The following is a 20,314-nucleotide window of genomic DNA, read 5'->3' on the forward strand; positions in this document are numbered from 1 at the left end:
TCACTTTTATTTCTGATTTTATTAATTTGAATCTTCTCTCTTTTTTTCTTAGTCCACCTGGGTAAAGGGTTGTCAGTTATGTTGATCTTTTCAAAGAACTAGCTTTTGATTTCATTGATTTTCCTCTATTGCTTTTCTATTCTGTTTCATTTATCTCTGCTCTAATCTTTATTTCCTTCCTCCTGCTAGCATTGGGTTTTGTTTGTTATTTTCTAGTTACTTAAGTTGTAAAGTTAGGTTGCTAATTTGAGCTCTTTCTTGTTTCCCCCTCTAACTGCTTTCACTGCATTCTGTAAGTTTTTTTAAAAGATTTATTTATTTATTTATTTATTTATTTTTAGAGAGAGGGGAAGGGAATGAGAAAGAGAGGGAGAGAAACATGACTGTGTGGTTGCTTCTCACATGCCCCCACCTGGAGGCCTGGCCTGCAACCCAGCATCTGCCCTGACTGGGAATTGAACAGTCAACCCCTTGGTTCGCAATTTATTCAGCCACACTAGCCAGGGCCCATAAGTTTTGGTATGTTGTACAGATGGACCCCAACTTAAAATGGTTTGACTTATGATTTTTTTTTTTTTTTTTTTTTACTTTGGGGTGGTGTGAAAGCAATAGCCTTCAGTAGAAACCATACTTTGAATTTTGATCTTTTTCACAGGCTTTCTATATGTAGTACAACACTTTCACATGATGCTGGGCAGCTGCAGCTCCCAGTCAGCCACCTGACAATGAGGGTAAACAACTGATACTCTTCATTGTATTCACTGTGTTAGATGACTTTGCCCAACTGTAGGCTAATGTAAATGTTCTGAACCCATTTAAGGTAGGCTGGGTAGAGTGATAGATTCCCAGTGCTTTCTCCTCTGCCATCTTCCCAGAATTGTCTGCAGTGCATTTTTAATTTATGTCTCTTATTACTGAGGTTGCATTTCATTCCATATGCATATGTCCTATACCATTTTTTTTCTATTGGGTTATTGTTTTGTTTGCTTTTGTTAGAGCTCTGTATGTAGTTAGCTCTTTGTAGTAAGTTGCACAGACTTTTTCACACTTTGTAATTTAATCTTTTGATTTTGCTTATGGTGGATTTTGCCATGCATAAATATCTTACATTTATGTGTTTGAGTTTAACCAAAGTATTTTACAAAGTTGTTTTAGTCAGTAATTTAACATATATAGAATTGTGTTCAATTTCTGGAAAAGCATTTGAGAAATTGGTGTCATTGGTTGCCTTTGGGTAACTAGAGTTCTTTTCTGGGTATGGGGGGGTGGGGGTGTTATCTCTTTCTTTTCTTTTTTTCAAATCTTTAACAACCATTAGAACAAAAAGAAGAAAAGCAAACCAAAGCCTGCAGCAGACACAAGTAACAGTATCCCAGATTCCAGTAAATTGGTTTCCATTCAAGAGGAGCAGTCCACACCTTCAGAAAAAGGTGGTGTTAATGGTTACCATGTTAACGGTGGCAACAATGAAACTGAGTCTGTGGACTCCCTCAGTGAAGGTATGGAGACACTTTCAATAGATGCTAGAGAATCGGAGGATCCTGAGTCTGCCATGCCAGATATGCTGGACCGAACAGGTGAGTTTATTAACAGATCTTTAAAAAGTTGCATTCTCAGCTAGGGGCTTCCTGGTTGAGAAAGCAATCCATAAAATTAAATGTAATTAGTATCTTTTTAGTTTTTGTTACTTCTCATGTGAAAGCATCACATTTTGTAATTATCAAAAGCCTAGAAAAATATAATTATTTTCCATTGTCTCATTTTAATTTTAATCTAAAGCATTCTTGTGGAAGTCTTATAATTTAATAGTCCCTTAGTACTTAGTACAGAAGGTGACCTTAAGATTTTTAAAAAATGCATACTTATTAAGGAAAATTATGATAATAAATTGATGTTGATATTATTATTCTAAGATCCAACACAGTGAGAAATGTATAATAACTGTAAACCCTTGACTTTATGAGAAGTAGACTGTTGGTTTTTGTAGTCTCACATTTGTTTTCTAACAAAGTTAAGATTAGTGTTAGTTATAAATTCAGATATTTTGTATGTTTCCTTTTGTTTTATTAACCATTAAATGAGTACTGGGAAGATATTGGGAGTATCTCTTTTAAAATAATTTTTTAAATTACTTGTTAATCCAGTTTCCCTTTATTGCTGCTGGCTTCATAAATGTAATGGCAGTTTAAGAACTGTGCTGTACTTCCATATGTTCTTTTATTGATTAGTGTGCACAACACAAAAAGACAGAGAAAAACATAATGCCTAAAGTGACCTCAAACCAACCTAAGCTAGTCTAGTGGCTTCAATTTGGGGAGAAGCTGGCTCTCTTCTCATTTTCTAACTCTGCCCTTTATGCTCCCTAAAGCTTTTAAAACTCTTCATTCCCAAGGACAGTGTAAAGCTCTTTTTTCCTCAACAGAACTTATAGAAGCTATCAGAAGTTGGTGATGTTGAATCTGTTCACTTCCTTGTACCTAGAGCTACAAGGAAGCTAACAAGGTACAAGGATCAAGCTAGCCTGTCAAGAGATGGGTTAATACATACTTCTTCATTTAGGATGCTGCCTAGGGCTAAGTCAGAGAGCCTCTTTCAGTTGATTCTGCTCAATTGATTTGTTCACAGCCATTTAAGAAACAGTTTTGAAAAAAAAAAACTTAAAAAAGAAAGAAACATTGTATTGCCTAAAATATTTTTACCTTTTTCTTTGTGTACACTTAGACTGCTCGATTGATTTACCCTTAAGTCTTGCTAAAACACTTTCCTGTTTCTTTGACAGGATCCATGCTGGAAAATGGTGTCTCTAATTTTGAGGTCAAGCCTTTGACTATACACTCTACTCAGAATTCTCAACAAAATAGGAATGCTGGCAAATCTCTCACAAGACCTCAGTTTTCAAATCTGGGCATGGAAGATGTTCCACTATCCACCAACAAAAAGCTAGGTAAATCAGAGGCCTAGCCTACCTTTAAGAGAACAAAAAAATGTGTTTTGGCTAAGGAGGGCAAATTTCCTCTTTGTTCCCATAGATAAGATCTGAGAAGGTTCTGTAGGTAATCTTTCTCAAGTTTTCTAGGCAGTGACTATTCAGTTTTTCCTGACTGTGTATACAGTGGAGTCTAATAGTACAATAGTTCAGATGCTATATCGTATCGGCAGCCGTCCGTCTCGAGAGACGATGGTGTAGCTTCTTAAGAGTCTATCTGCACCGCCGAGAATGGCTGTGCAGTCCGACTCGGGAGTGACACGGTATCTGTCTCCTCCCGTGTTGGATCGACATCTTGCGATGACGCTGTAGTGTCCTCTCCAGTGAAGCTGAAGCTACAGAGCCTGGGCAGGGTGATATGGAGGGTCTGCTGTTGCCCATGCAGCAGACCCCCCCTCTCTTCGCAGCTGAAGGGTCCAAGGGAAAGACGGAGTCAATACAGCTTGGCTTCAGGTGCGCCGCAGGAGTTGCCGGTGTTGACTACAACGTCAAACCGCCTTAGGGAGTCCGTCTCCGGATTTTCTGTCGGGGTTTACTCCCTTAGCCTTTCCCCTGAAGAGGTATGCCGCAAGGCAGCGGAGGTTTTTTGGAGTCAGAGTTTTCCTTCTCTGATGTGCCCTGACTGGAAGATCGAACCAGCGACACTTAGCTCGCAGGCCAACGCTCAATCCACTGAGCCAAACCAGCCAGGGCAAAGATGCTATATAGTCTTGTTATAATAGTGGGGATTCTTTTTGTGGGGATTCTTTTTGTGAATCAAAGTTGAACTCTACTGCCAGGATGACTTTTATGCTGCCATTAATCTGTTTCTTTTATTTGCTCTACTGCAACATTTTTGTGCTGTTTCCTTCATTTTTATCTCCTGGTGGACAACAGTAAAAACATCTGCCATCTCTGATGTGACATTTGAAAGAAATCTTTTCATTTGTCTTCACAACTTCATGCTCTTACTAAACTCTGTTAGATTCTCGTTTTAAACAAAATCATTTTTTAAGTACTTAACATTGACTAGTAGTAGCTTTTTTTTTTTTTTTTAAATTTAACTATAACTCTGGCTGGTGTGGCTCAATGGAGTGAGTGCCAGCCTCAAAGATCGTAGGTTCAATTCCCAGTCACGGCACATGTCTGGGTTGTGGGCCAGGTCCCCAGTTGGGTGCATGCGAGAGGTGACCGATTGTGTATCTCACACACTGATGTTTCTCTTCCTTTCTTTCTCCCTCCATTCCCCTCTCTCTAAAAGTAAATAACTAAAATATTTTTTTTAAATTAAAAAATTTGACAATAGTCATTTAAATAATCAGTCAATAATTAAACAGAGGTAACAGCCCTTTTGAGTATTCATACATCTACATGTAGTGGTCCACTCCACTAAACAAATGAAACACAGAAATATGAAAGACACTCGTAACCTGTGATTCTTTATTCAATTATTTATTTCACATGAGCTAAGTTTAATTAGTGAAGCTCTCTCTTTTCATCTTTCTAACACAAACCTCAGCTTAGTGCAGAAAAGCAAGTCTGAGAATATTCAAACAAAATAAAGGCACAAGGCTTGAAAACCTTCAGGTAGATTTTAAAAGAAATCAAGTTTATATGAAGAATTTAAATAAAATTAAAGTCTATACCTGGATACATTATAAACTTTTAAGGTCTGTGATTCCAGCTATCAATTATATATATAACTTGGACATTGGTGACATTGCAATGTCTACATTGTGAATTATATTCTAAAATCTATTCATATAGGATTTTTTTAGTATTTTTCTCTGTACTTCATTTCATTTTGGATGGTTTCTAAAATTGCTGTCTTCCAATTCATTAATCTTCTTTTTAACTGTTTCTAACCTTCTGTTAATCTCACCTCATGTATTTTTCATCTTAGACATTGTTTTTTTGCATTTCTAGAGGTTCAGTTGAGGTCTTTTAAAATATCTTCCATGTCTCTCCTTAACATGCTAATGCTTTCTTCTGCCTTCTTGAACATATAGTATCTGATTATATTAGCTGTTTTGTTGTCCTATCTGCTTGATTCTGTATCTGTGTCATTTCTGCATCTCTTTCTGTTAATTGACTTTTCATTATGGGCCATATTTTTCTCCCTCTTATATGTCTAGTAATTTTTTATTAGATGCCAGATATAAGTTTTGCTTTTTTGATTGCTAGATGTTTTTGTATTTTTAAAAATATTCTTGTAATTTGTTCTGGGATTGTTATTTGGAAACAGTTGGAGACTTGCTTTTAAGCTTTGTTAGGTGGTACTAGAGCTGCCTTTATTCTAGAGCTAATTTTGCCTCATTACTGAGCATTTCCAAGTGCTGTACCTAGTGCCCCACTCTGGCTGGTGTGAAAATGAATTCTGGCCTGGCCCTGGTGGGGTGGCTTGGTTGGAGTGTTGTCCCGTACAATGTGGGATTGCAGGTTCAATTCTCGGTCAGGGCACATGCCTGGTTTGAGATTTGATCCCTGGTTGGGGTGCGTACAGGAGGCGGCCAGTAGATTTCTCTCTCTCTCTCTCTTTCTTCCTCTCTCTCTAAAGTAAATGGATATGTTCCGAAAGGAGGATTAAAAAAACAACTTTCTGGCCTGAATGAACTCTGGGGATTGTTCACCTGAATCTTTTCAATGGTTCTTCTCCCCAGCTTGGGTGGTTTCCTCCCACTCATGCAGAACCCTCTGTAGATCTCTGTCCAGCTCTCATCTTCGTGTAGCTTTCTCCTCTTCAGTACTCTGCCTTGAGAATTCTAACCTTGGCATCCCTGAGTTCTCAACACTGTCTCCTCAATTCAAGGAGACTTCCTGGCTCAGTTTAGGATCTCTCTTCTTTACATTGCAGCCTGGAAACTCTCTTGGGGCAATCATAGACCTCATTTCTTTCATTTCTGTTTTCTCAGAGAATAAGTATTGCCTATTATCCACTGTCTCAAAACCATTGTTTCAGATGCTCTGTGTGTGTGGTGTGTGTGTTTAGTTGTATAAGACAGGAGGGTAAATTAAATTCCTATTACTCCATATTGGCCAGGATACTTATTACTTTTTTAAATCTATGAAAACATTCTTTTTTTGTTGAAGAGGGTGGCCCTTTAGGAAACATTCTTAGTCCACACATTTGTTACTTTACATGCTTAGGTGCTCAGATCCATCTTTCAAGTTACGTATGCTTTATAAACTTAATCTTTGGGGTTTTTCCCAAGGTTCCAACATTGAAAAATCTGTGAAAGACCTCCAGCGCTGCACAGTGTCTCTGGCACGGTATCGAGTTATAGTGAAAGAAGAGATGGATGCTTCCATTAAGAAAATGAAACAAGCTTTTGCTGAATTGCAGAGCTGGTAAGTTGCATTTGATATCAGTAGCAAAAATGATCATTTATAAAGATGGTCAGCCATTCACCAAAATGTTTACTTCCTTACTCCTAACTACTTTACATAGTGGAGAGAGATTTAAAAATCTTGTGATAGATTTGGCTTTCTGCTTTGTCCTACTTCTTTTGGTCACAGTGTGGAAATGAGTGGGACAAAGAACTCCTAATGCTCTAGAAATGGGCCTGAGGTTAATATTGTTTGGGAAGGAACAAATAATTATAGAGTAGATCATGCATTCTTATTTTAGGGATCTGTAATCGATGACATGAGTTTTGTGCATGTAAGTTCTTTGGCTTTTCCACCTCCCCCACTATTCTTAACATCCCTCTGTCTATTCTGCACCCACCAATTACGCTTCTGAATCCCTGTACATCATTCTCCCCCTTCCCTCTCCCTGCTGACAACTTTCCATATGGTCTCCATATCCATGACTCTGCTCCTGCCCTAGCCATTTGCTTAGTTTGTTTTTGTTTTTGTTTTTTAGATTCAGTTGTTGATAGTTGTGAGTTTGTTGTCATTTTATAATTTTGTGTTTTTCAAACTGTGTCCTAAAGATACTCATACCTTAAAATATATTAATATGTATTCTGTAGGGGAAATATGGTTTGGTAGTTAAAGGGGTTTGAAAATACTTCTAACAAAAATTTTATTACTGGACTTCTAGTGCCTTTAAAATGTTAATGTGCGTTGTGAATCTGCAAGAGGGAGCTATAGTATGATGTTCTTCAAATGTATTTGATTATAGAATTTGGGGGGGATACATTATGTTTTTCTAGAATGCCAAAGCTGTTTTGATTATTAGATACTAGGTGTTAATTGATGTTTAAACCATAACTCCTTTCTGGGAAGCATTTGCATTTTTATAAGAAGCTCTTTTGAAACTAGAAAAGACATAAGGAACAAATTAAATAAAATGATGGAAGAAAAGCAGTTTTGGGATAGAGGACTGTCTGCTCTGCTTATTTATAAAACTTGCCTGGATCTCTAAAAAATGAGAGGAAGTATTCATAAATAAAGAGAACCTATATACCACCCTTCCTCCCAACCATCTGTTTTCTTGCTTGTCATGTTTTCTTAGGTCATATTCAACTGTGTCTCTGTTCACAAACTTAGTCTGGTTACTTTATGCCACAGCAGACAAGAGGAGTATGGGTAGCCTCAGTCTTCCTGTTCTCTGGAATTGAAGGGGAGTGAATTAACATCGATGGAGAATAAAGCCTCCAAAAAGTTACCCCCGTGTTTATCATTTGCAGATTGTAGAATCGTCCATTGAACCATTATAACCAAAGTACTTTTAGGATAGATAACTCATGTACTAGTCTACCCATGCTTTGTCCTGAATCCCGAGTTTCCCCTTTCAGATTTTACTCTTATAGCTAAAAACTTAATGTCATATTTTCTATTTTGGTTTTTTATTCAACAAACATTTTTGCTCCAGCCAGATCACCTAGTGTTTCAACAACAACATTCACACTTCGTCGTCCACTTTCCCCGCCTAATGTGCTCTCCTATATCCTGTACTTACCTAAATTGAACTAATTCTTCCAAAATTACCTTAAATTAAGTTCTAACTTGTGGAAATTTTTCTAGGTAACTGATTTCTTCTCTTTATGCACCTCTGTGAGGAAGCATTATGCCCTTTGCCCTGGATTATGAGCATATCAGATATTGTTGGCTCATTTGGAAAAGAATAAAGTGCTAAAAGTAGGTCATCACAACTTTGTCTTGATAAGACTCTGGTCTCCATGATTGTTTAGTTGATTGGTTACTTAGCCACAGGATCTGATTCCATTCAGAACCAGCTTGAAGCAGGAAACACAGTTCCGGGAGAGAGATTTGTGAGTTCCTGTTGACTTGGAACCCAGCCAGAGGGAGCCTCCTTCAATAAATGACAAATGAAATGGTTTCCTGCCTGGGAACTGTGTATTTAGGATTGATTAGCAGACAGAGAAAACCACGTCAATTTAACTTGAGGAAAGAGATTACCTGTCCTTTCCTGCTGGTATAAAACCCTTCTCTCTGGCTGATTGGGTTTTTAAACTACCTTATTTCAACATCCCTTGTAGTTGTTATTTCAAGACAATTGGCAAGTGAGCTAACTCCATCTGGCACCAAACCAGAGCTTGGAGTTAATGTCACTTAGGAAGCCATTTTTTTGGTGTTAGTTATAGTGTAAAAGAAAGGCAAAGGGTTCTAACAAATTTGCAACAGTAAGATTACATTACCCCTGACAGGGCTCTAGGGGAATTATACTGATAACTGCTTTCACTTTAAGGCCAAATGAAAACTGACACATACCTGCATATGCAGGGAAGGTAAAGTTCGAAGCCCTCTAGCATATAACACTTAATAATCTGTTCATATTGATGATTCAGTAATAATCATCTCTGAACTGAAGTTTACTTTTCTTATTTATTAATAAAGTTATCCTGACATTGTTGGAGCTATTAGTTGACTTCAGTTTAAGGCTATTAAGGAGTGAGATATGGAGTGGAACATGGAGCTGGAATATATGAACTACTTTGCATGGCTGTCATATGTGTTGGTGAAAAATACAAATAGGATACATACTCAGCCTACCTTTTAAATAAAATTCGTACTTTATTAAAAGTCAGAAGATACTTACAAAAGCAGAAAACATGTAAGAAAAAAGGACTGTCAAGAAATTTGAGATTATACAGCACATAAAGTCAATATAAGTCTGTGCTTAAGGTTTTGATTGGGACAACTGTTGACAGCATAATCAATAAAATACACTTAAGAAAAAACAAAAGGACATTACAAGAAATAAATCCAGGTAAAAATCAAAATTTAATAACATATTTTTTTTTGAGAAAACTTCTAGCTGATTTCGCATTGTCTTTAGGAAAGTTACTTACTTTTATTTGCGCTTCTCTTTTCTTCTTATATTAAGCTACCAGTAGTCTTAACAAAGGCTTTCAGATCCTTAAATTTAAAGTTTATATAGATATTTGGAATCATTTTATGAACCAGAGCATTTCCAAAAATTTCAGAAAAGCATAGAAATAAAGGAACGGGCTAATGTATTATAAAAAATATATATATCATTCTATAATTTTAAATTATCTTTAGTTTTTTTATGTTTAGGGCATTAATGCCTTCTTTCTACTAGTACTTAGCTCCAGGATCTCAGTGTTCATTGATTAAATAATTTAACTCTTTAAAAAAATAAGATAAATTTTAAAAAATTAACTCTTTAACCATTTCTGAAAATAACTAATAACATATGAAAATTACTTTACATTTTGCCAAACATGTTCAATCATATTATCTAATATATAGGAATTTTTCATTCTACTTTACCATTAAATTTCTTTTACCATTAAAAGGGATTTGAGCCTTGACGGTGTGGCTCAGCAGGTTGGGTATTGTTCCTCAAACCAAAAGGTCACCAGTTCAGTTCCTAGTCAGGGTACATGCTTGAGTTGTGGGCCAGGTACCCGGTTGCGGGTATGGGAGAGGCAACCAATCAATGTTTCTCTCTCACATAGATGTTTCTCTCCCTCTTTGTCCCTCCCGTCCCCTCTCTCTAAAAATAAATAAAACCTTTTTTAAAAAATGGGGATTTGAATCTTAAATGATTTGCCTAACATAACATCTTAAGTTGCGGACTCAGTATTTGAATCTGTGCATTCTGACTCCCAGTAACCGTATGATTTTCCCCCCATCCATCATTGATGGCTCATTTCCCCACTAAAGCTTGGGAAGAAGGCTGGGGATTGTTGGTATGTGTCATATATGTTATTTCCTCCTCAGCTTAAAAGTTATATAACAGAGAAACCCCACTGTAGGAGAATTTAGGGACTAAGGAATTTAGTTATGGAACAGAGTTGACAAGGAAGACTGAGTTTTTGACTGAGCCTATGGAAACCTTTATAAGTATTTATTTTTAGTTCAAAAATAAAACTATAAGAAAGAATATTTCACCCAAATATTCATCGTTTTTTAAATTTTGTAATTCAGACAATCTTAAATTACATTTCTTAAGTCACAACTTGGAGTCATGTGTGATTCAGATATTCTTCAGGTCAGATCTTAGTTGTGGGAAAGGTATGAAGATACCTTTCCTGTGGGAAAGTTCACTTTGGAATGGAGTTAATTAGAAAAGATTTCTTGGAGGAAATGAATCATTATCCAGCTTTGAAAGAAGCATGGAATTTACATTGACAGAAAGAATGGGGATAGAATACTGCATTTAGGCAATATGATATAAGCAGAGGGATAGGAGGGACATGTAGGGACTCTACACAGTGTAGCTAGAGTTAAGGGACAACATATACTAGAAAGTTGTGGGGGATAAAGTCAGAGACTGAGGTAGAATGAGAGCATTTTATGAAAGAATCTGAATCTGTTTTTCTTTTTTTAAAGGTCCCACTATTCCTTCTTATTTTTTACTGTATTTCCCATAATTGTAACAACAGATTTTTAAAAATAGAAATGAAAGTCATATAACTCTACCACCTTAACACATAATTTTTTCTATTCCCTTGTGCCCCTTATCTATCTGCATACATAATTTTAATAGTTTAATCATAGTGAGACTGTAATTTTATAATGCATTCTTTTCACTTAGTTATCTTAGATTCACATCTGTATAACTGCCTGCACTGTGTTATTATCTGTATGTGCTTATTTAAGAATTTCTAAACAATATAATCAATAAAATATACTTAAAAAAAGAATTTTTAGACAATGGAGCTGCAATGTATAATGATTTATCAGAGTTATTATGAAGGCATTTTACTAAATAGTATTCTGAAACTGAGAAATCAAGATTAGTACAGAAAATTAGAACTGCTGCTGCCATTTATTGAGCTATTAATGTATGCCAGAAGCTTTTATGCACAATATTTCCACTGTATATAACACTATTACTTGTAGTATTAAACTCAATTTATTTATTTATTTTTAAAATATTTTATTTATTTATTTTTTAGAGGGGAAGGGAGGGAGAAAGAGGGGGAAAGAAACTCAGTGTGTGGTTGCCTCTCACACACCCTCAACCGGGGACCTGGCCCATAACCCAGGCATGTGCCCTGACTGGGAATCGAATCAGCGACCCTTTGGTTCTCAGGCCAGCACTCAATCTACTGAGCCACACCTCCCAGGGTTAAACTCATTTTAGAGGTGAGAAAAGATGGGCACAGAAAAAAAATACTTTGCCCAAAGTCATAGTTGGTGTTAAGTGACACTTTTCTACTATACTGTGCTTCCTTTTTCTGTGTCTTATCAGGTGTCTGTTTGCCTTTATTTTTCAATGGCTATGATAATTCCAGAGAGAGGATTCAAAAAAATAGATCACAGTTTCAAGTGAGGATGTTGTCAGCCACTTGCTATGTGGCTTAACTCTAACCAGTTTTCCTTACCAATTAGTAGGTTGAACAATAAACTCCTTGGTAAGCTAGGTTGGTGCTGGTTCTTTTTTCCTAGGTTTATCATAAAATGTTATCAAGTCATATGGTCTCTAGTATTACTTCAGAATTAAATTGTCTCTGGCCCCGGGAAGAGAACGGAAAGAAAGGTTATTCATTGAATGTCCCACAAGAACAGCTTATGTTCACATTCCAACTTCTTAAAATCTACTTTAGACTCTTGAAATATGAAATCACATGCGCACATGCTTTGTAAAAGACTCCTGACAAAGAGGAACCCATCAAAATTTTCATAAGATCCAAATTTGATTTAATAAGTTAGTTTTTTCAATTCATTTTACCCCAGCTCTTCAGCTCTGTATGATGACTTGGCCATCTAACTGGGATTTTTGTTTTTATTTTGAGCCCAGATGTGTGTGACATGCTCAAGTAAGACCAGGGTGGAGACTGTGGAATTTTAGAAAACACATGAAGCATCATTAATTCTCTGCTAATAAAAACTATGACAATGCTCTTTTTTTTGGTTGTTTTATTATGTGAAGAGGGAAGTCTTTTCAGAGAAATGAAGGTATTTGCATTGGCTTTGCTTGAATTTCTGCTTTGGTTGGCTACTGGAATTAGAATAAATAGGTTTTAGGTTTTCAGCAAATAAAATCAAATGCATATGTTTTCTAAGAACATTATTGAGTGGCTTAGAGTATTATCGCTTGCAATCATTGGCTGTGGAATTGCCAGAATTGTATTTCCATTATAACATTGTTTTCTAATGCAACAACCGTAAACAAATGATAGTTAACAGTTTTTTGGTACTAAAGGGAAGAGCTAGAATCAATAAGCGGCATGTTAAATATAATAATTAAAGGGCTTAGCTTCAAATGATAAACACAATATATTATAGAGATATGAATGGTAATACTACACAAACTATTGTGATCAGCTAAACTACACAAAAGCTGTAGAATAAATTGAGCAAATGGTGAAGGTGATAAAAAGTTCTGGTAAGGAGGGAAGGAAATACAGAACATTCAGATTTTTACCAGTACTTATCCTTAGTAACAGTGACTAATCATTTAAAACAATCTTTCATGATTGAAGAAAGGATGTGGGAATTCTCCACATTGTATAAGGCCCAGGCTTAATAAGACCTAGTGTCTTTATTTAGTTGAATTACATTAGCAGTTTTAGAATCCAGTATATCAGATGCTTCTTATGGTATATTTCTGTTCAGGAAAGCCTTAAGAGAATAGTTGCAAGCTTAGTAGCCTCATAAATTGGAGTGAGCAAGGCAGCAGAAAGTGTGATAGTCTGAACGAGCCTTTCATCACTTTCTGAGGGGAGTTATTGCTTGCATTTATGGCATCTAAAAACTGTTATCTGAATGTACAGGTACTTTTGACTCTCCTGGCCACAGATCCATCCTGGGACCTCCCCCTCTCCCCCATTAGCTTAGGAACAGATGGGACGCTTTAGCTTCACTTCCTTCATTGTTAGTTGTATTATAGTAAATTATTGATTTTAATTGTAAAAAATGCTTCTGCTCTTTATTCTTAGGCTTAACCTACTTTCCACTTTTGAACTCTTCCCACCTTCTCTATTTATTTTGTAATGCACATAGTTCCCCAACTATTGTGAAAAATTTCAAGAAATAGAAAGTTATGGGATAGTACACTGATCAGTGTATTTTCTGTGTGTGTTGGTGGAACCTTTTGGAAGTTGGAGACATGACACGTCACCCTTAATGCCACATCACCCTTCAGTGCTTTAGCATGAATGATATAAAAATATGATTGTTCTTCTACACAACTGTAATATTACATTGTGTGATATACTTTTAATAAGAAACTTATTATATGTTTTGTATTGGTCTCAGCCTATTAACAGCGATGCTATCAGCTAGGAATGCTTGTGGCCACGGTGGCAGTCCCCCACATGAGCCCATGTTGTGGCTGGACTAGCCCTTGTGGTTCCTATGATTGTAAGATGCACCTCAGCAACAACATCTGGGAACTTGGAAAAACAAGATTTATTACTTACAGGTTCTGGAGGGCAGGGGCACTCCCAGGGCCACATAGCAAGGTCAGAGAGAGAGAGAAAGAGAGAATGAGAACTCACCTGAGGTTCTTCCTTTATTGGGGTAAAGTGTGGGTGCCTGGGGTTTTGCAGATTCATTCTTTATTGGTGAATTTAAAACACGAGAGGGGAATTAAAGTGCAGAAGGGAAAGCAGGGTCACTCACGTGGCCAATTATCGAGGTCACCCAGGGTTTTTCTAAAAGGGGAACTTCATGGATAGGGCAACCTGGCTTTTTATCTAGTTGTGTTGCTGGCAATGTGTTTATTAGAGATGGATGCCTTTGAAATGTACATCTCAGCAATCCAAAGCTTAATGTCAAACACTTACACTGCATGGGTTCTAGCATTTATTCATTTTTGTATTTTAAAAACTTGTAAAAAACTTAATGGAAAAACTCAAACTTTTCTCCGAGAAAGTATCCTAACAGCTTTAGTTAACCTAGTGGATTCCTCTGTCTAATTCTTGGCTGATATCATAGGACCTTTCAATATATGTTATCAATAGATGGCAACATGAAAACAAAAAGAAATAGAATGCGTACTGCTTTTCACTAATTTTTGGCATAAAAGTGTAAACTAATTTCTTTTTATGGAGTGTTTGTATGGTTGTTTGTGCACTGCCCTATAAATTTCTCATGATCTCCCATGAATCAAGCAAGTCACAAAGTTTATTTAAATGGATGCTTCTCAGGAAAAAAAAAAAGTGCCATTACAATGTACTAGCTCATAATGCCACAAAAAGTGATTGTGATAGGGCAAAATTTATATTTTTTCCTTGCTAAAAGGTACGTGACAGTCTACTTTTCATAATATAGATTGTTATAAATATTATTAACATAACTACAAAAGCTTACTTCTTTGCTGAAGTTCTTTTAATAGATAGTTTACAAGCTTTGTTAGATATAACTTTGTCATCTGGTGGACACAGTATCTGCACCTTATGGTGATGCAGCAACAAAAGAGAAGTGACGCCAGAGCCCAGGCCTGGCAGCTCTTGTCTCAGTTGTGCTTTTGTTTCGCCTTTTAGGTATTCCAAATGCTGCTAGAGTTCTTGGAGCAAAATCTTGCCAAGGTTTGGGAAATGCTTTCCTAACAAAATATTGCTACCCCACAATAGTTGTATCTTTTCTGCAGTCTGGTGCTTTTGGAGTAACATGCCAACCAAATTTGTCCCTAGTCTGTTTATTAACTTCGTGCATAATGATGATCAAACCTGTGTTCTCTGGCACTTCACTATAAAGGATTTTACTCCTTAGGCGATATCTCTACTTTATACTTTTTTGTATATCTTACACTGTAGTCTCTGTGTTAACTGCTTTGTGCTAACATAAACAGGTTGAGCTAAACTGAATTAGTATACTTGTGTGTGTGATTGGTTTCACAGCAAGAAACGAGTAGAATTTTTATTAACCCTGTAATATTTCTATTCAAAAGGAGAAATCAGAATGAATTCCAAATTTGAAAAAAGTTGGAACATTTCATGGTTGTGTAGGTAATAACCTTTTAGATTTCCTTTTTTTCCACCACTAAGCAAAGCTGATATGCTAAGGAAAAATTATTTGCACCTAGAGCTTGAACACTAGGGCAGCCTACTCTCTGGGCTCTTTATAAGGACATGGAAAAGGTGTGCATGCCATTTACATTTGCCATGAAAAAGGTGCTAATTGTCAGTTTAATGTTCTTTTTCTGTAAAAAACCTACCATAAAACTTTGATCCCATATTTTCTGGATTATTAATAAATGCTTGCCAAAAACCAAAACAAATTTGACTACCCTTCATTCTAAAGACTAAAGTTCTGGTAGACTTAGTGCAACTCTGGCAAAATGTTGAAGGTATACAAACCCTAATTGTGAATAAATATACCATGCCCCAGCAGGGGTACTGCCTGATAAATGCATTAGAAGCAAAGCTGTCCAACTTTATAGGCCAGACTATAAAATAAAAAAATAGGTGAGTAGGTATGTGGAAATAGGTAATTTCCATAAGGACTTTTGCTTTAAGCAGTTTACCAAGAAATGAATTTCATAGCTTGCTACTGCCATCTACTGGTCTACTGCAATATACAGAAATAAAAGAGAATTAGACCTGTTTGTTTATTAGAATTCTTAAAATATTCTTTACTGAGGATAACAGAATTTCCTTGTTGTCCATAGTGTTTACTTTGTAGTATGCTTTTAGTGAACAGACTCCATAGGTCCTTATCTACTATTTCAAAGTGTTAATTCTCTATTTCAAGTTTCTGATCAAACCTTTTTTTCCTTTGCCATCCCTTCTTAGTTTAATGGATCGAGAAGTCGCATTGCTTGCTGAAATGGACAAAGTGAAAGCCGAAGCAAGTAAGACTGATCTTTAATTAAAGCTATTACCAGTTAGTGGGTACTTGCCTCTCAACCCCTATAACAAAAGCTCAGTATAAATGCCATAACAAGAGTTTAGATATTTAACAGTCTTGAGCAGTTATACTGCACTGGTGTATGAATTTTTTCAGGCAAAACAACTTTATAAGAGCCTATTTTTAAAATATTTACAAATTTTAATATTTTGGATGTAGAATTCCATGTATAAAAGACTGCATTGTGGTATCTGCCACCACAGCATCAACTTAAGAAATAAAGTCTCCTGCAGGCACCTTTGTTCGTTTGTTTGTTTGTTTGTTTGTTTGTTTATATCCAGTGATTAAAGAACTCCTTTGGCATAATCAGAAGAGACTTCACCAGATTGCCTCAATTTAGTGTATATATTCATGTCATTACCCATCTCAGAACTTTATTCTCTCAGTTTGTAGAACAGTCTTAACTCGGTGTTTGTTATCATTAGGTAGAGGAAAAGTCAATGGATTGAGGGCTCAAGATACCTTGAGTGGGGTTCCTTGAAAGCTTACTAAAATAGATTCTGGAGGAGTAGAGTCTAACTTGGGTAATTTTTGAGGTTTCATACAGAAGAATAAATACTTGGTTTTTTTTTTTTTTAAATTTCTGTACGTATAGGTTAAAAACGTACAGTGGCATCAATTTAGGACTTTTCAGAAGCAGGTTTTACTTTCATGCATTGAACGCTAGATCTATAATTAAGAAGGTTGTTTCTTTTAACCTGCTCTTAAACTGGTAAGAATGGAAATAGGTTGAGGTGCTGACTCACAATTAAATCATTTGTGTCTATGGTCATGGATCAGAAGAGGCAACTTTGAAGTGCGGAGCTGAATTCAGTTTTGATCCATTTTAACCTGAAATGTTTAATAGATAGTAGAGATGTTACCTACTGTTTTTCAGAGTTAAGATTTCATTTAAATTGAGTGGTATATCTTGAAATTTCTAAATGTGACAGTTTTAGTCCATTCATATACTTATGAATTCTTCGTAATTTTTTTGAAGATGAAGGTTCAGATAATAAAAACCTAGTAAGAAGACATGGTCCTTATTTTTAACATATTTCAAATAGGGAAGCTAATATAATTAACCTCCATCACACTGCTTCAACCAATTATCAATTCATGGCCAATCTTATTTTATCAAATTTAGAGCTACAGTTTTACTTAACTTCATCAATTTTGTATCTATATCTCCTTTCTTCCATGCTAAAAATCCTGGCTCTCAGTGATTCTAATGAAATTACTCATTTACCAATATTATCAAGAAAATGCTGCTTTTTAAATATACATTATAATTTTATTCATTTATATGTTCATAGTACTTCACAATTCAGAGTTGTTTTTTTTTTACTCATATATAACCTTCTGTCAACTTTATGAAGTACTTAGGGTTTCCTTTTTTTTCCATTTCATAAATGAAGGAAAAAATGTGACTTGTGTAAAGTCATATATAACTAGGTTTTCTGAGTTAATCTGGTATGTGTCAAAATCTTTACTCAACACATTTTCTCCATCTTAGAACCTTAGAGTGCTTGAGCTGAGAGATTGTGAATTTGATTCAAACAGCAAGTAGGTTTTACCTTGAGAGGCAGACCAATAGATTATTTGTAGCTCTTGGGCCTTGGTGTCCATAGGCACATTCCTGATATATGGGGCTGTATGCTCTTACTGATTAACCTGACATCGGTATGGGAAACCCTTGGAAGGCATATATGTGGCAATCAGGTTAAGAAAACTTGCTAGAAAGGTTCAGCTCTCTGTAATACCTATTGGAGCTCTTTGAAAATTCTATTTTTTATAAAATAAACTTGGCTGATTTCTCAGTAGATTACAGGATTCTGTGTGTAACAGTTAGGAATTGAGTTAGATTGCCATGCAACAGAGTGGCCTAAGTAAATGTGAGTTTATTTTTCTCTCATGAAATGAAAGGTCCAGAGGTAAATGATCCAGGCTAAACGGCGTCTCCAAAATGACATGAGGGGTCCAGGCTTCTCTGTCCTCCTCCAGCCGTGTGTGTGTTTATGGTCAGAGGCTCCAGTCACAGAGAGGCAAAATGTTACATGCTGGCTAAGACTTCTTTAAAGAACTTGCGTGTTAACTTCGCCCTGTGAATTCTGCTTGGATCTCAATGGCCAAACTGTCTTATCTGTAGCAGGTCAGGAAATGTAGATTTTTACCTAAGCGGGTTGGTGCCCACAACATTGAACTCCTGGTAGGAAGAAGAGGAGAATGGTTAAGCAAGCAGTCACAAACAGTCTTTGCTACAGTCCTCCCGATATCCCTCTTTTTCCCAAATGAGAATGTACTCACCTCCTCCTCAATGGCATCACCTCCGAAGTCACATCTAGTTAGTATATTCAGCTGAAAGTTCAGGACTTGTGAGGAATTTCAGATCTTTCAACAGGTCTGGATATGGCAGGCACACTGCAGTCTGGGGCCCCATAAACTAAAAGAAATGTTAAATGTTCCCTCCTCCAATGTTAACACTGATAGAGGAAGAAAAGATAATTATAGTAAAAATTCCCACTCAGAAAAGCAATGATCAAATCATACTGGACAGGAGCAGCAGAGTCCCTGCCCTGGTGGAAGAGAAATCTCCTTAGTTCATCTGGCAGTCACTGGTTCTGCTTCCTAGGAGGGATTCTTTTTCCATGTCCTCTGTAGCCCCTACTCTCTATTCTGAGAATATTTTTTTATTTTTTAAAAATTATTATTGTTTGTTGTCCTTCACAGTCATATCTGAATTATAATCTGGGAGCATGCCAAAGAAGATTCTTCTTAACAGGCTGTAAATGAGCTAAATATTCATCATTAAGAAATTTGGTAGATAATTGTGGTATATCCGTATAGTAGAATACTAAGTGCTATTAAACAGTGAGGGAGAACCAATGTATTAATAAGGATTGAACTTCAAGATATATTAAGTAAAAATAGCTAAAGGGGGGACCATGCATATGATACATACCCATGTGTGAGGAGGAGAAAAGGGAAAGAAATATATGTTACATATGCATAGAACATATTTGGAAGTATACATAAGAAATTAATAGTGGTTTCCTCTGGGGAGGGAACCACAAAGTCAGGAGGGACACTTTTACTTTTCATTTCATATTAATTTATTCTAGGTAAATATTTTTTACCACTTGTGCATGTTTTTGTTTTAATTTATGTGCTTCTTGTTTAAAAAAAAATGTCTTTGCCTAGGAAGAGGAAAAAGAGAAATGACAAATGATTTATTCATCTTTATGATTTCAGAAAGTGTTTACCTTTAACTGCCTTCAGAGTTGGTCAGGAAGGTGGAAACCAGACCTTTGGTATTTCCATTTTCTGGATGGGTGGGCAGCTAAGCCTTTAGCTGTTCAGATACTGCAAGGCTTGTACTTCCAGTTCTTCTTTTTTGTATTGAGCAGATCATAAGAGTTATACTGCCTTTTCCTCTACAGTGGAAATTTTGCTCAGCCGACAAAAGAAAGCTGAACTTCTAAAGAAGATGACTGATGTGGCTGTTCGAATGTCAGAGGAGCAGTTGGTTGAGCTCAGAGCTGATATCAAGGTAAAATTTCCTTCTCCTTTCTGCCTTTCTTCTTGCCCTTGGGAACTAAAGTGGCAAATCTCCATAATTCATGGCCATAACTAATATATTGAACTCATGATCTTCCTTTTCAAAACCTGGCCCTCCTCCAGGTTCCCTCTCTCTGTAAGTGATACTGTCATCTAGCCACTTGTCCAGGCTCAAAACCTTAAGAAATTTCTCCTTGCCTACATGAAATCTATCAGCAGACCTTGTCCATTTGAATTCCTACTGAGTCTCAGATTGACCTTTTCACCACCACCACTGTTTACAATCAAGTTACTATTATCCCTTGCTGGGACTTCTATAATAGCCTCTTAACTGATTCCAACCATCCTCTTTGTCACTGCCCCACCCCCTCCATCCCTCCACATCTGTTCCTCACACTATAGTAGCCTGCTTCAAACTTTGCACTGCTTTTAGGATAAAGACTATAATCCTTAGCATGGGCTGTAGGGCTCTGCGTGGTCTGGCTCTGCCACCATTCTCACATCATACCCTGCGCCCCTTGTTCTCAGCTCCAGCCATATTCACTTTTCCTTTCCACAGACACATTCTGTTCC

The 20,314-nt window shown here is 36.5% G+C and overlaps 1 protein-coding gene across 4 annotated transcripts in view; it reads left to right on the top strand.

The window, feature by feature from the left end:
* SPATS2 (spermatogenesis associated serine rich 2) overlaps positions 1 to 20,314 on the top strand; it is a 112,384-nt gene that overhangs the window by 83,350 nt on the left and 8,720 nt on the right. For all 4 annotated transcript variants that reach the window (XM_090273117.1, XM_090273116.1, XM_090273115.1 and 1 more), the window contains exons 6-10: positions 1,319 to 1,577; positions 2,780 to 2,944; positions 6,178 to 6,313; positions 16,090 to 16,148; positions 19,624 to 19,733. In XM_090273117.1, the coding sequence (XP_090129243.1) occupies positions 1,319 to 1,577; positions 2,780 to 2,944; positions 6,178 to 6,313; positions 16,090 to 16,148; positions 19,624 to 19,733 (729 nt within the window). The remainder of the gene's footprint in view (positions 1 to 1,318; positions 1,578 to 2,779; positions 2,945 to 6,177; positions 6,314 to 16,089; positions 16,149 to 19,623; positions 19,734 to 20,314) is intronic.

Source organism: Furipterus horrens, unplaced genomic scaffold (assembly GCF_987537825.1).
Source record: "Furipterus horrens unplaced genomic scaffold, mFurHor1.1.pri manual_scaffold_4, whole genome shotgun sequence".
Taxonomy (NCBI): Eukaryota; Metazoa; Chordata; class Mammalia; order Chiroptera; family Furipteridae; genus Furipterus; species Furipterus horrens.